Genomic DNA, 15,982 nt, shown 5'->3' with positions numbered 1-15,982 from the left:
TAAAATTCCGTTCATTTATTTATTTCATAAATTGGAATTAAAATTGGAATTGACAGAGGCAAATTCATTAATGTCTGCATGTATTGTATTTTTTTTTTTTTCTATAGACTCTGTCTCCAATAGCAAATATATATGTGACAGGAGAGAGGAGGAAAAGAGGGAGAGAATGTGGTCATTAACCAAAGGCAGAGAGGGAGACTCCTTGTCCTGCATTCAAATGATTCTTAATTCAACACTATCAACACTCCTCTCGTCCCTCCTACTCCTCACCCCTAATCCTCATCCTTCTTTTTCGCTGCCTTTCTGTGCCATTTCACTGAGGAGGCTACTATGCAGTACGTTCCCTCATCTGTCTCCCTCATTCTTCTTCTCTATCCCTATTTATCTAATTTCTCACTTCCTTCTATAGGCTCCTTCCCCCTACTTTATCAAGGACGTGGATATATCTCCTCCTACCCGGCCCCCCCCCCCCCCCCCCCCCCCCCTCGGTTAGTCTCTTTTCCTCTATCTCTCCGTCTTTCTCTCTCATCTTTCCAAGAGATAACTGTGTGCAAGCTCTTTCATCGTTCTCCTCCCTGAAGAGAAGACTGCCCAGCAGACACAGAGAAGCAGAGTCAGCATTTCAGTCCTCCATGATGTCACGGACCCCCGACCCAACTCCCCCCTCCCCAAGCTTTAAAACACTCTTTCACACACACAATAAATCCTCTACAACTGACGAAATAAGAAAAGCAAACAGCTCTGTCCCATATGGTAATAATGCATGAGGGAAACACTCACCAAACTGCCTTACGAGAGGTGAGGAATAGCACTAAGCTGGATTTTCACTGGAAAGCACGGGCGCACTGCTGCGCTCATGAGACAGAGAGAGAGCACAAAACCACTTTGGAGTTGGAGTAGAAAGTCTGACCTCTTGTCTGTGTATGATACATGGGAATGGGAGGCTTTTAATTTCAAGGATAGGTTGGGGGGAGCGGTGGTGTGGAGACAGACAGCATGAGAGAGGGGAAGATCAGCACAAGTGAAGTGATCCAGAGAGTGAGAGTCAAGAAAGAAGGCGAGGGACAGAACACGTGAGAAACAGACGGAAAGAACGAGAGAAAGAGAGGAGAAGATAGTTACAGTGAGGGGAGGGAGAAGGAGGGATAGGGGAGGAGGGGAGGTTGAATGTGTTAATACACAGGAACACTGCATCAAACCAATGCACTGCTCTGAGGCTGGCTGAGCAGCTGAGAGGAGTGCGTCAGCAGTACATTCACGTTCCCACTGAAGGACAAAGGGAGGGGGCAGAGCGAGCATCTTAGCTGCCTGCAACACCGACACACATTGGAGGGGGGGGGGATAGAGAAAAGAGAGAGATTGGAGAATAAACAAGAAGAGGAGATGTGGATTAGAATGCTGCTCCTGCTGCTTCTGTGACGGTGGGCTGCCTGTTTGAGTGCTCGCGTGCCTCCTCCTCTCCATCTCTCTCTCTCACACACACTCTCCTTCACGCACTCTATCTTTCTCATGCTCTTGATCTGTCAGTGGTTCTCGCTCTCCTTCTCTCTCAATCTCTCTCTTTCCCTCTCTCTCTCCCTCTCTCTCTCTCTGTTCTACTCTGGCTACTGCAGTAGTCCACCAGCCAGCCGCAAGTCTGACAGCCACACACATGGCTAACTGCCACAACTTACTACCTCAGCCCTGGAGAAAAACTAACAAATAAGCAAGCAGAAGAACACTGCAGGAGACAGCCTGGGGGACAAACAGCGAGCGGAGAGAAGAATCCTCAATACCTTTCTCTGTTTATGGATACAGATACGGAGCCCACTTCCACACACATCCTCCCAGCGTCATCCTTACTCTTTTCTCTCATTGCAGAAGAGGACAAGAGTGCTCTCTCTCTCCTCCGACAGCCTTTTGCGAAGCTCCAACAGTGCAGCGCATCCTCTTCTCCACCCCCCACCCAGCGCCACCATCTCTCCCACCACCCCCAACCCCCCCGCCCCCCCGGGAGGAATAGACGGATTACTGCTAACTGTGCACACGGCAGCCTGCAGCTGCTCTGACCAGGGCCAGCCCAACGTTGGGAGGAAGCAAGAGGAACACAGAGGAGGAGAGGAGAGGGGGATGACTGTGCCGGGAGTTCTTTAGCCTTTTTCTGTCTCTCAGTCCCTGTCACAACGGGGCTAATCAGCGACCGACTAGCCCTTGGCAAAGTCACAGTGAGGGAGGTCTCTCCACCAAACAGGCGACCAGCCGACGAGCCAACACATGTATCAGGAGCCGACAGAACTGAGGATTTTTATTTATTTCAGTTGGTCACTTCTTCTCTCCTCCTCTGTCGTGTTTAACTGCATTATGGATCATTGTGATTTATCCATACTGGAGCTGCATTTTGGAGTCTGCAGCCTGGCAGGGGGGCAGTTAGTGGGGGCAGAAGGGATCCAGGCACCTGCCAAGCCTTCATGGCCTTATCTCCGCCTGTGAGTGTTTTCCATGCTGCTCTCAGTCTTTAATACCAGGAGCCATTTTGTACCCTTGGCTAATACAGGGCCACCTCACTTTTTCAAAGAGGAAAAACAAGAAAACATTGATTTCATGTCTTTCCATGGAAAGGAATTATAAATGAACATGATGCACGGCTGTTGCTTTTAACATTTGGGAAAAGGCAAAAAGGACCACTTTCAAACTAATGAGGTACGTCACTCATCCTGTTATTCAACCTTTTCCTTACATTGCTGCACTGCTTTTCCTCTGCTACTTCTCTTGTATTAATCTCTCACTCTGTCTCTCTCTCTCTGTCCCTTTTTCCCGTCTCTCTCTCACACATCACTTTTGATACAGCGTTTCCCTGCACTGTCGATGGAACTTGGGAGCCTTGAGTTGCTCCAGCCAGGCTAGGGTGGTCTGTACTCTGGTGTGTGCCGTCTCCCCCCACCATGCAAAATAATGAGCCCTCCACACCATGAGTCCTCTGGGCCAGGTTAGTGTGCAGCCTACCTGGAACGCAGCCCTGCTCGCCGTGCTCTCCCTCATGGTGCCTGCTCTCAGTATGTGCCAGTCCACAGGCCCTGCGCTGGGCTCAGCTAACCCACAGAACTGTCCAGGTGTGTGCTCCTGCACTAATCAGCTCAGCAAGGTGGTGTGTACCCGCAGAGGCCTGGTTAGGGTTCCTCCGAACATCCCAGCCAACACCAGGTACCTGAATCTGATGGAAAACAGCATAGAGACCATACAGGCAGATACCTTCAGACACCTACATCACCTGGAGGTGCTGCAGTTGGGCAGAAATGCTATCAGGCAGATTGAAGTGGGGGCCTTCAATGGCCTGACGAGTCTCAATACCCTAGAGCTGTTCGACAACAGACTGACGGTCATACCTAGTGGAGCTTTTGAGTACCTGTCAAAGTTGAGAGAGCTGTGGCTTAGAAATAATCCCATTGAGAGCATCCCCTCTTATGCCTTCAACCGTGTCCCCTCGCTCATGAGACTGGACCTGGGAGAGCTGAGGAAATTGGAGTACATTTCGGATGGGGCATTCGAGGGCCTTCAGAACCTCAAGTACCTCAACTTGGGGATGTGCAACCTGAGGGAGTTTCCCAATCTTTCACCTCTAGTGGGTTTGGAGGAGCTAGAAATATCAGAGAATGTTTTCCCTGAACTCAAGCCTGGGGCTTTCCGTGGGCTCCAGGAGTTGCGTAAACTGTGGATTATGAACTCTGCCATCACTACCATTGAGAGGAATGCATTTGATGACATCACAAAATTGGAGGAGCTCAATTTAGCCCATAATAACTTATCGTCCCTCCCCCACAACCTCTTCACCCCTCTGCAGTACTTGGTACAGCTACACCTGCACCACAACCCTTGGCGATGTGACTGTGATGTAGTGTGGCTCTCCTGTTGGCTCAGAGAATACATTCCCACAAATTCCACCTGCTGCGGACGCTGCCACACCCCGGCCCACATGAGAGGACGATATCTGGTGGAAGTTGATCAGACCACCTTTCAGTGTTCAGCACCGTTCATACTCGATGCTCCCAGAGATCTGAACATCTCAGCAGCGAGGGTGGCAGAACTGAAGTGTCGCACAGCTGCCATGAGCTCAGTCCGATGGCTTCTCCCCAATGGGACTGTATTGACCCATGGCTCAGCCCACCCACGGATATCCGTCCTTAATGATGGGACACTCAATTTCTCCAATGTTCTCCCATCTGACACAGGGGTCTACACCTGCATGGTGAGCAACATGGCAGGAAATTCTAATGCCTCAGCCTACCTAAACGTCAGCAATGCCGAACTCAACACATCTAATCTGTCCTACTTTACCACTGTAACAGTTGAATTTTTGGAGCCCACAGTGGAGGAGACCCCTAAACCCAAGCCGACTGTCCCTGCCTCGCCCTCTGTCTTTCAGCCTGTCTTCATATCCACACCAACTGTGCTGTTCCAAAATACTCAGACTCCAAGGCAGGTGTCAGTTCCCACTGTCACAGTCACTACTCAACCAGCTGCCAGCCTGGATGAGATGATGAAAACCACCAAAATCATCATTGGCTGTTTTGTTGCTGTTACTTTGCTATCAGCTGCCATGTTGATAGCATTCTATAAGTTGCGTAAACGGCATCAACAGAGGGGCACGGTGGCAGCAGCCAGGACCATAGAAATCATACAGGTGGAGGAAGAAGTTCCTCCTGTTCCACCACCCACCTCCGGATCTAGTGGCTCTGATGACACAATGTTGGTACTGCCTACATTAGTGGAACACAACAGCAACACCTTTAAGCCTGGGTATGTGTCCTCCTCCTCCTCATCTCGCCAAGGGGGCTACGGAGCCCACTGGACCCAGAACAACTCTCTTCATCGCTCACTCAGACAGCATCACAGCCACATCAGCACCATTGCTGATCCCTACGTCATTAAGACTACTCACGGCAAGGAGAAGGTTCAAGAGACCCAAATCTGAGTAATGCTCCCTATGGATCTATCTCTGACTCTGCCCCAACCTCTCCTCTCCACCTATCTGCTCATCAGTCCATGCAATAGAATGCACAAAGAACAAAACGGTAACTTTCTTTTGTACAGAAGTGCAAAACAGAGACAGTTTTTTGTTTCTTGTACATGCCTACACATAAGTATATAAATATGAAAAAATACAAATATATATAAATGAAACTACCGTCAGGAAGTGGTGAGACATGCAGATTATATTAGAAAAGAAAGTAATTTGAAACTATTTTCTAATAACTGGTGACTTCTATTTAAAAAAGACAAAGATAATGAATTGCTTTTGTGATTGATAATAGAAGGTGGTACTGTCTACTGTAGGAGAAGAGGCATTTAGTTTGTTTTTTGACCATATTTAGGATGCAGTAAAAAAAACTCTTTATACAGGCAACAGTTTATAAATACAGCCCCAAATGTAAGCTCCAGTTTTTACTGTGCCAAATATTATATGCAATAAAATGGTATTTCCAGACTAAAGAACACAAAAAGACACACAAGCAAAATCTGGATAGATAGAAATATTTGTCCAAGGATAGCAGCATAATGGCACAGATAGAATGTGCTGTTCAGTAGCTATCAGCCAAATGCTTTTGGACTGCAGTGAATTTCTGCAGCTAAGGTTTAACCCTCTGTTCGCTGGAGCTAAGCTGCGTTTATTTGACAGTGCCAGTGCTTCTTAGTTGTAGCGTATCTAAACATGTTTATTTAGTGTGCACATGATTCCCCACTGGCTCAACTGGCAAAGATGAAGTGCAGGCTAATAACAGCTGTTGCAAATACTTTGTTCTGTTATTGGTTGCATTTTGTATTATTTCTTTTCCCTTAGGTTTTGACATGCTTCTTAATGGCTTGTGTAGTGTTTAGGGCTAATTTAGTAATGCATTACAGCAGTTGCCTGACTTGTCTCTGCAAGGGCTCATTCCGATGCTAATTTTTCAAAGGAACAGACGTGGTGCAGTGATACAGGGCTTTGCTGACCGTTCTGCTTTTAGAGAAAAAAACAGAGGATTGAAAAGAAACAAAATGAATGTCTGATACTGGGGCTTTTCCATGGACTACATTGAAACATGACTTTGTTTTTCTTTTTGTTTTAACAGTTTATTTTGAGCAACACTATTTTTATGGAGAGACAAAGGAGGCTATGAAAAATAAAAAACCTTTGGTTTGTATTTCTCTAATCAGAAACATTTTCATCTGATGTTTTTTCTTCTCTCTGAATATATTTCCATATGTGTGTAAGTTGTTTAATCGTAAAGGCTGGAGGCAGTATTGTAAATCGTATCTTATCCCAAACCCCCCATCTTATGGTCCTATGCATTTACTTAGTGTCTGCATGAATGGGTCTTTAAGTAACTGGTGTACAATGCTGCATTATACCCCACAGTGGGGCTCTATGCAGGTCAGATAGGCTGTTGGTCTTTGATGCCTCAGCTTAGTTCTTAACATTGATTTCTCAGTGACTGTGAAGGGGAAAAATACATGTATCCCACAGTTCTACAGTTTGTGGGTTTCTTTTCCTTATACGCTTAACTGCAGGTTCTAGTTCCTATCTGAATCTGACATTTATCAAGTGAAAAAAACAACTATATAGTATGTTTTTAAAAAGAAGAAAAAACAGTTGTGAGTGGTACATCATGATATGACGTACAACACAAGTATACTTCAGCAAAGCAAGTACTTCCAGAATGCAATCTAAATATATCACCTAACAAATGATTTTCATTTATTTTTTATTTTTCCTGCAGATGCTGTACGTGTCAGTGCATTTTTGAACAATCTGAATTATCTTGACGTCATGCAGTTAAAAGGCCAGCTACCATAAATAGGTGTGCCTAGTCTCTGTGGTGACTACGATGCCTTACCTATGACCTTTATACTGTTGCCCTTCATACAACCACTCACCAGTTCTCCTTATTTTGTACTGAGTTTGACAAATACTATTCAACCTCGCAGGTTGCTGGTTCATATTGCAATACAACAGTTCTCCCGCTGAGGCTATTTGGGGATAAAGAGGAAATTACAGTATGACCCCTGTGATAATTATGGAGGATGGTGAGTTGACAGGAACACCAAGGCTCCATTTAAGACCTCCTGGTGAGACTTCCTGTACCATCAAGAGATGGTTAATAATGTGCTGTGTGACACTGACTAGCATTGTGTTACTATATGTACTGTATATATGCATAATTCCTCTGACATTCACAATAAGATGACTGCATTACAGTAGGTACTCGTGGTGCAGTAAAACAAAACAGGGACAGCAATTATGTAACAGTCTGGAATACAGGTTGAGTGGGTAGAGTCAGTTCTGTCAGGAGTTTGTTTTAGATTTTGAAATATGTATATTGTTTAAATAGGATGTACTGTACGTACAGTATAAACAAATTCAAATATCAATTTAATTATTATCATTAAATTAATTAATTTTTTTTCATTTTGGAGGTTTCCTCAGCTCTGACTGGATGGATGAAGAGTTGCTAGTGTTTTCTGCCAGCACATCTGGCAGTGTGGGAGTACAGGTGGGCCTCAACAAGCAGATGGAACCCTTAAGACTATGTCAAGTGTTTTCTTCAAGAAAATATGAGCGTGATACACTGCTGAAAAGTCACTCACCACCAGAGTGTGATGCCTGCTCTTTGCTTTGACAAAACAGAATGTTCTTGGTTGTTACAGTATGTGTGGGTTGATAAAGAGCAGACTCTTATTATTTCCCCAGCGCAGCGTGGCTCTGGCCGTGCTACAGGCTTCATAAGAGGATGGTGGCTGTTTGTAAAGCCTTAACTGTGCCCAATAACCAGCCACATAGAGACACACTGACAACTACTTCCTTTCTTTTTCTTTCTTCCTCCTCCTACTCTTCAGTGTTGACAGCATCAGAGGAGGCAGGTCCGGAATTAGCATAATGCTATCAACCATTCAGTCAATTCAATTTTGCTGCGCCAGTGTCAAGGGTGAAGTGGCTGTGGGCTGGAGTGGAATGACCATTGTGTTATAACTGCTGAAAAAACAAAGGCCCAGACAGTAGTCCTTCCCTGACAACATGGGTAGGGTTAATATAAACCTTTTCTCTGGGGTGGCTGTTGTCTTATCTCCAGCAGCTGCGTCAGTCATATGCTTTGAGTTTGGCTGTATGATGCCTTGTTGCAAATGAGCTGTGAAGATGTCTTGTCATAACTGCTGTCCCCCCCACCCCCCCACCCCTTTTAATCATTCGCTAATTGACATAAGATTATTGAGTGAAACCTCCTGAATATAGCATGGACAAGTTGCGTTTTAAGGCTGCCTCTTAACCCCCAGCCCCCACCCACCCAATGTCGTTCTCTTTCTCCTGTTATCTGTTTGGCACAACAGTGATCACAGATTTGCATATTTCTTTTGGAGCATGCTCACGAGTGCCCACCTGTTTTTTTTTCCCTCTTATTAGTAGCCAATGGGTTACCGATAAAGCTTCCGCCAAAGACATGATGCATCTTTTTGAAGTAAGCAGTGTGTCAGAGGCTCATGCTATCCATGATAGCAGGGGATGGAAGAGGTGAAAAGAATGGTTAAGCTGCCAATATATAGTTTGTCTCACTCCAGCTTGATAAGATCTGTCGAGAGACAACAGGAAAGGGGCAGGGATGAAGCTCTACGGTTGGCGTTCTATGAGGTTAAGGGTTTGTTGGGAATAAGTCCTTCAGCCTCAAGATCCATATCTGTTAATGAAGTCTCCAGCAGTAAAAAGGTGTTGGTCAGGTTGCAGGCCATAGCAATTCTGTCACAGTTTCTCCACTGACTGATGCCTTTTTGTGCCCACAAAGGGATTGTAGGAAATGATCCATGGTCCTCTTAGAAGTGAGAAATGGTCTAGACTCAATTCTCATCCCTCTCTCAATGCTTGATTAGTCAGCCCACTCCTGACTGCTCACTTTTACCATACTGCTGGCCTGATCTGAGCCAGTGGACATGTTCTTAAATGTCTAGCTACTAAAATGTCCTTCTACAACAGATTAATAATTTAATTTATTATAACGAGATAAACTTTGTCACTTTATAAAATGACCCTGACATTTTTTGCCATTCATTCGAGTAAAATGACTCAAAATAAACTTAGATTTTAATGGGATGTTCACTCACTGAAACAATATTTTTTAAAGATATTAATAAGCTTGAATCAAAGCCTTAAAAAAATTCATGTGGTGCATGTTTTATTAGCTAGACTGGTCCTTGGTTGCTGGTCAAGGTAATCCAAGACAACACAGACATGAGAGAAGAGGTAACTGCTAGTCTCAAACATCAACTCTACATTAACATGCACACAAAAGAGTTTAAAGAAATAATTTCCAGTTCCAACTTTGATTTTCAGTGCTGTTTCTTTCTTTCTTTCTTCCTTTTTTTTTTTTTTTTTTTTTTAACTATTGACGCTTCCTTGACACAATTAACAAGGGAAATATTGTCAGAGAGCAAAGAAATACATTTCACCTAATTACACTGCAAAACAATTCTTTGAATTACTTCAGCAAAATATGGACAGAAGGAGAAACATCCGCTAATACTTTGTGAATCACAGCACAGGTACTCGGTGGGACCTTGCTCATTTTTAATTCCTCGACAGGGCTGTGTGCACCAGGTGAGTGACCTTCCTCTCAAAAAATGATGCTGTCAGAATATTATTCCTGTGGGGGTATAAACAAATTGTGGCTGATGTCTAGTTTCTGCCACATGCTGGAGAAGGTATGAGACTGAGCTCACAATCGGAAGGACAGTCACACTGAACCACTAATCTTTGCCTTGATTCACTGCAAGTTAAAAAAACATGAAGATGGAAGCCCTCACACACTTGCATTTATGACCACTTTCATGCATATGATATGCATTTAGAAAAAAAATATTAAAACTTAATATATAATATTTTGTCCTATGGTGGTATTACAAAATTTGTCACTGCCATTATACTACCTTAAAGCAGACACAGTGTCTAAAACTCTATATACAGTGTGTTGTAATGTAGACCGGCGCTCTCTTTGGACCAGTGCCGTTCTGGATAAGGGGTGGCAGCTGGAGGTTGTTCCTGGAGGTCTCTTTCTCTGTCAGACAGTCAGTCTGTCTGTCTGTCTCCATCGTGTGTGCAGTGTTAGAGAGAGAGGAAGAGAGTGTCCTCCATTGCAGTGACAACCACTGTTCTGTTATTTTAACCTCTCTCATTCACTGCTAAGGAGGTTAAAGCATAATACATGCATGAACACAAGCTGGCAGGCAAACAAGAACAACAAAATAGTAGAAATAATGCAAAAAGAAACATGAAGGACTGACTACACTAAATGCTGCATTTCTTACACTTGAGCAGGCCATGGATATGTAGCTTTAATTAAACAAGACTAGGTTTAAACCTAGTATATGCCTGGGCCATATATGAATGTGCGCATGGCTCGATTTGTGAAAAAAACACAACCCCTATCCCACCCATAAGTCCACTTATTTAACTAACTTAAATATTTAAACTATGATTTAATAATATTACTTAATATTTAAGTAATATACAATATAACAATATTTAATTGTAAATAATATAGTGATAATAAATAGTATCAAAATGTGATGGCATAATTAACTCTCAGCATAACAATAAATAGGCTATTGTCAGATGAGCGCAGGTGCTGACAGGTCCATTTCTAATTTCACTGTTGTTTGCATTATAGACTGTTCAATAGTTGGACTAGCCATCAGGGGCACTGGTAAAAATCTCGGCAGGCTGCCACATCGGTGGGCCAGTAAAAAAAATCTGAAACAACAGCAACCGGAAATTAGAAAATACGCTTACTGGAGCACATCAGCACAGCAATAAAAGCCCTGTCTAGAAATTTGTGGATTTTAACTTGAAATGGTTACAGGAAGTGTTGAATTTGTATTAACACGTAATGCAGAAACTTTAAAAGGGCGAAGGCAGTGGAGCTATAGTACTAAAATACCAATATGACCAGTTATATATATCAGAGGGAATTATAAATGAAGGCCTGCTTCTAATAAAGGCCTGTTACCGTCTGCATTTGAGGTAACATATATGTGGAAATACAGTAGTTGAAAACTGTTGTGGATCCGCTGTAAATGCCACCTGATGACGTAATACAAACTGTTTCAAATCATTTCAAAAAGCGCAACAACAAATGGGAGAAGTCTTGGTCTTGGATAGTCGCAGATGTCTGAGTGATACCTGTCAAATCTGACACATACACTGATACAAAAATGTGTAGATTCGGTGTGACATACACTTCTTGAGCATATAATTATCTCTGATCATATCCATTGCAAATAAACAATGATAGCTGCTTATAAATAATAGAAAAGATTTTATGCCTCCAAAACCTGATAATCACTAAGATTTTAAGTTTTCTTGAGTATCAAATTAATCCAGTGATAGTTTTGTGTAAATCCACTGATGTAATGAAAAAAGGAACAACTTATAGCTAACTTGGCATACTTTAATGGTGCCAAAATGTCAACAAATTTAGGATTTTCTCTGTTTTGTGTGAGAGAGCCCACAGTGTCAGACTTTGAGAACCCCCTTCTACCAGTCCAGCTTTTCCTTTTAAGGGCAGGGGCCTTGTAGGTAACCTGTGTGTGTGATGTAGTCATCAAGCGGTTATGGGAAGTAGATCTCCTTAATGTGTGTATGAGAAAGTACCGCATGCTATTGCGACCACAGTAAAACTACATGCTACATGTACTCAGTGAAAAATGTCTAGATAAGCTTAGGATAGCAGCATAAAAGTGTTGGAAGGCTGCAAATTATGTTCACTGCTGGGAAGGGAATAAGCTACCGACCGAAAGCTAGTTACAAGCCAAGATATGAGCCAGGCTGAAGGAACCTGAGCGTTCCCATTTAGAGTTGATCATCATATCCCTGCAAAGTAGGTTCACACAAGAACAGAAACACCTTTGCAAATTATTGTGCTAAAGCCCTGTAATGAATTCAACCTTGTGAAGTCTAATGAACCTGAAAACCCTTTTCTTAATTACCCTCTTTATGAAAGTGATGTAGTCCTACATGAACATTCCGTTATCTGCCAAAGTTAGAATCATTTTGGTTATTTCATTTAATTACATTTCTGTATTTGGCCATGTCCGACACCGCTCTCACTCACTAAATTCACTACTCCTCTTCACTGTTGTTTTAATCTATAGTGAGGAGTAAATTGGGATTTTGTACATTTACAAAGTAATAAGTGAAAAAGTTGTGCACACCCCACTTTCAATCAAACCTGATCAAACTATACCCGCACAGTCCTGATGAAACTGATTAGCATAATCTTAAACGCTCATTAATTTGATTGATGTTTTTGCTTGCTTTTTATTTATTTATTCATATTTAATTTTTATCACTAGTTATGTTTAGTTTTTAAATCGATTTTCAAATTCAAATCAAAATCTTCATTTGAATAATCTGACATCAATTCATAAAATCCTGAGGCTTTGCTCATTTAGAAGTCTTCTTCAAATGTGGCTGAGAATTGCAACCTACTTTTTCTAAGCAAAAAAGGCTCGAACGGCTGGATCCTTTACTACTCAACCTATCCCAAAATTCATTATGTGTATAGTGCGTAATCAAAATAATATGGCAGCAAATAACGCCTACAGAGAGCCCCGAGGATTACACTTTTGATAAAAACAGGTGGTCAAGAATGCAAGGCAACAGGAGCGGCGTTTTGTGACAACAGTAAGGGCGGGCGCAGCTTGTTAAGCAAAGTCGAAATCGCCTGTAGGCCACGTCTCATTTCGGTTCGGCCTTCGCGGTCTATAATGGCAACGAAGGCCGCACATTTGTAGACCATGTCCTCCTAAGGAGTTAAAATGGTGTATCCGCAGAAAGCCACACCTGAATCCACTTTTCCGAATTGTCATATGAGAGACATGGAGACATCAGTTCTCTCTCTCTCTTTCTCCTGCAAGTAAGCAGATTTGGTTGTGTTTTGGGTTTGGGTTAGCTTTATTTTGTCACCTTAACGTTAACATACCTTACACTTTCACGCAGTCATGCACTCGCAACACCTCTGACACTGCTGACCTACGTTTCACACATTAAATCTGTGCACAGCTTGTTATTAGTTAAATACATGTAATTAATTTTTTTCCTTGAATATTTGTGTGGTCTCCCTTGTTTTGTCTTGACTTTGAGCTGGTTTGTGACAGTAACTGAAATAACTGAATTGTTACTGAATGGAATCGAATTGGGACCCTGTGAATCGGAATTGAATCGATCATCCTAACGACTGCATAGAGAAGTTATTAAGTATAGTATATAATACTTCACCTTTGTTTTCCGGTGCTTTGAATGCTTCCTATTTTGTAGTTACTGTCAGCTGTAGCTGTAGTTTTGAGGCTACAGAGTTCTGTTGTACTGGACGGTGTTACATAAAACAGGTGATCATGTCTTTATGCCTATAACCACTGTAGATTCCACTGTTGTTTTAGCAAGTTAAAACTGTGAACATATACTTTACTGAAGTTTATCAGAGGCTTTATCTCTCTCAGCAAAGGAAACCAAACTATTGTGAATGCAAAGGCAGCAAACACAACAAATCTTCAGACATCACAAACACATCACACTGGCACCAATCTCCTTCTCTCAGAGTGAGCAAGCTTTGTGACTCGCCACCAACTAACCGGGAGTGAGAAGGAGAGAGACAGACACACAATTCAGTGAACAGTACATAGAGACTTTGTGAGCTGCATCAAGCCAATGAACTATTAAAACAGTTTCTATTTGAGCTCATAGTAGGTTCATCAACAGACTCACTGTCAAATCTCCACAGCTCAGCGGCAGTTGTGGCACTTGCATAGATTCAGTTGTTTTTTTTCTTTTAAACTTGACTTCCGTCTCTTTTCTCTTTCATTCACATTGACCCTGCCAATAACATCCAAGGCTTCAGGGTTGCTATGGTTTCCCTGATTTCCAGTGCAATGCTGATTGGCTGTTGAGGAAATTGTGGTTGACATGGTGCTGTGTGAATAGGGAGCTTACTGCGACCCTGACAGAATGTACTGTACTCATATTTACTTTGAGGACCTTGGTTAGACAGCCACTCCAAATAAAGCTCAATGGGCCTATTCACTGGCTGGTTTGTGTTGAGTCTATGCTGTGGCAGATTGAGGATAGTGATGTGAAAACGGGAAAGAAATAATCATTTACGGTGTTTCGTAAATCACACATAGCAGACCGGTGACAACTGCATTGTCACCTGACAATTAATTCGAGGAAGCAATTAATCAATATTATCAGTTTTCACCACCTACTACTGTGGTGCTACTTGTATTAAAGGGGTAATCTACTGTAAAAGAGTGTACCGTATGATGCCGATGTATTTCTTTGTAGACTGTTATCTCTTGGACTAATAACATAACCAAATGTTGAATACAATTATTTCTACCGTGTTTTACTAGAAGCTGACAATATCCTCATCACATTATCTAAGATCTAAGAAAATGACTTAAGTGATTTTAATTTGTTTTTTTAGGTAGTTTATGGGATGATTAAAATATTTCATAACATACATACATAACACACTCATAAGAATGATGCATAAAAGATTAAGAAATAAACATACAGTTTAAGTATTCGATAAAAACTCATTAAACACTAAATGGTTTGTAGGAACAGTAAAAAAAAAAAAAGAAAGAAAAGTGGACCCACAAGACTTGGTACAGAGAAGTATTCTAAAGGCAAGCGAGCATCTTGTTTTGCTTCTGAACTATTGCATGGCTTAAAAATGATTTTGAGAAAATATTGAATTTTGATTTTTTTTTAATACTGACCAAATACTGTTGCAAAGCTACAACAGCAGGTTGCAGTTTTTTAACTTCAGAACAGTTCTAGGTTTGCATATCTGCCTTTGTTACTTGTATGTAAAGTTTTTGTGCTCTCCCTGTGTTTGTATTTTCTCTATGTGCTTCAGTTTCCTTTCACAGTCCAAACACAAGCTGAGCATGTGAACTCCAGAATCCAAATTACTCCTAAGTGTGAATGTGTGTGTGTGTGTGTCTGTGTGTGTCTGTGTGTGTGTGTTAGCCCATCAACTGCTGACCTCTTGAAGAGGTCTCAGTGCCTGTCAGCCAGTGAATGCTATGTATATATAATAAACGTTTATGCATTAGCATTGACCTGTGAATTTGGGTGTTTGGTAATTTTCAAATTTAAATATTCATATAAATGTATATATATGTATATCGTATAGCACCTGTTTTGCTGTTTACTGGAGTTGGGGAAGTAGAGGTTTACGTGAGATACATGCCGAACACATTGGTTAGTGTTCTTCTACTGGCCAATATCTTGCCAATTACTGCAGTGATGGTTAACATACAATGACTTAAAGTAACCTTTGCATACACTGCAATGAAGAAAATACACTTATGGTTGAGATCATGAGCTGATTTCTAGTGAATAGAATGTGTAAAACAAATTTTACACATTACTTTGGTAATGGACAGTCTGCATCATTTCAGTATTTCACTCTACCCTTCACTATGATATCAACATCGAGAGAGGTAAGGAAGCAAAGACATTTCTTAATGTATGTTGTCCAGGGTCAACACACTCATCAATGGAAATACTGTATATGACACACTGTTAGCCTACAGAATGGGGTGGGGGTGGTGATGTAATTTTCATGTCTTTTCCCTTGTCTAATGTTTAAAGGAACACTGAACTAAAATAACTATAAAACACTCCCTGCATTGGTTCGCTCTACTACTAGAACTAAATGGTGCGTTACAAATGCAACATAAGACCAAATGGCACCAATACATTTTAACCAACAATGGATCGAACAATCTTCAAGGAGGTTAAAGAAAGGCTTCTGGACAGAAATAACAGCTACCATTATTTCTCAAATTAAAGACAATACAACAAACAGGAAACATTTACCAATACTTGCATGACAATGCTTTGTATGATAAATTTCAAACTACATGTTCATATTAATCATTTAATCAGTGATACCTCACTGTAATGCAACACTCA

At 41.8% G+C, this 15,982-nt stretch overlaps 1 protein-coding gene across 1 annotated transcript; it reads left to right on the top strand.

Annotated features, from left to right (window-relative positions):
• The first annotated feature begins 1,246 nt into the window (after positions 1–1,246).
• Positions 1,247–6,483, top strand: lrrc4.2 (leucine rich repeat containing 4.2). Its single transcript, XM_056386748.1, has 2 exons — positions 1,247–2,679; positions 2,827–6,483. Exon 2 carries the CDS (start codon positions 2,948–2,950, stop codon positions 4,946–4,948), a length of 2,001 nt encoding a protein of 666 aa, XP_056242723.1. The 5' UTR covers positions 1,247–2,679; positions 2,827–2,947; the 3' UTR covers positions 4,949–6,483.
• Positions 6,484–15,982: the final 9,499 nt, after the last annotated feature.

Source organism: Seriola aureovittata, chromosome 10 (assembly GCF_021018895.1).
Source record: "Seriola aureovittata isolate HTS-2021-v1 ecotype China chromosome 10, ASM2101889v1, whole genome shotgun sequence".
Taxonomy (NCBI): domain Eukaryota; kingdom Metazoa; phylum Chordata; class Actinopteri; order Carangiformes; family Carangidae; genus Seriola; species Seriola aureovittata.
Note: the sequence above shows the minus strand (reverse complement) of the source record. Positions and strands in the feature narration are given on the sequence as shown.

Excerpts from the sequence above, each read along its gene's own strand:
- lrrc4.2 (XM_056386748.1), top strand. The coding sequence starts at position 2,948 with ATGAGTCCTCTGGGCCAGGTTAGTGTGCAGCCTACCTGGAACGCAGCC.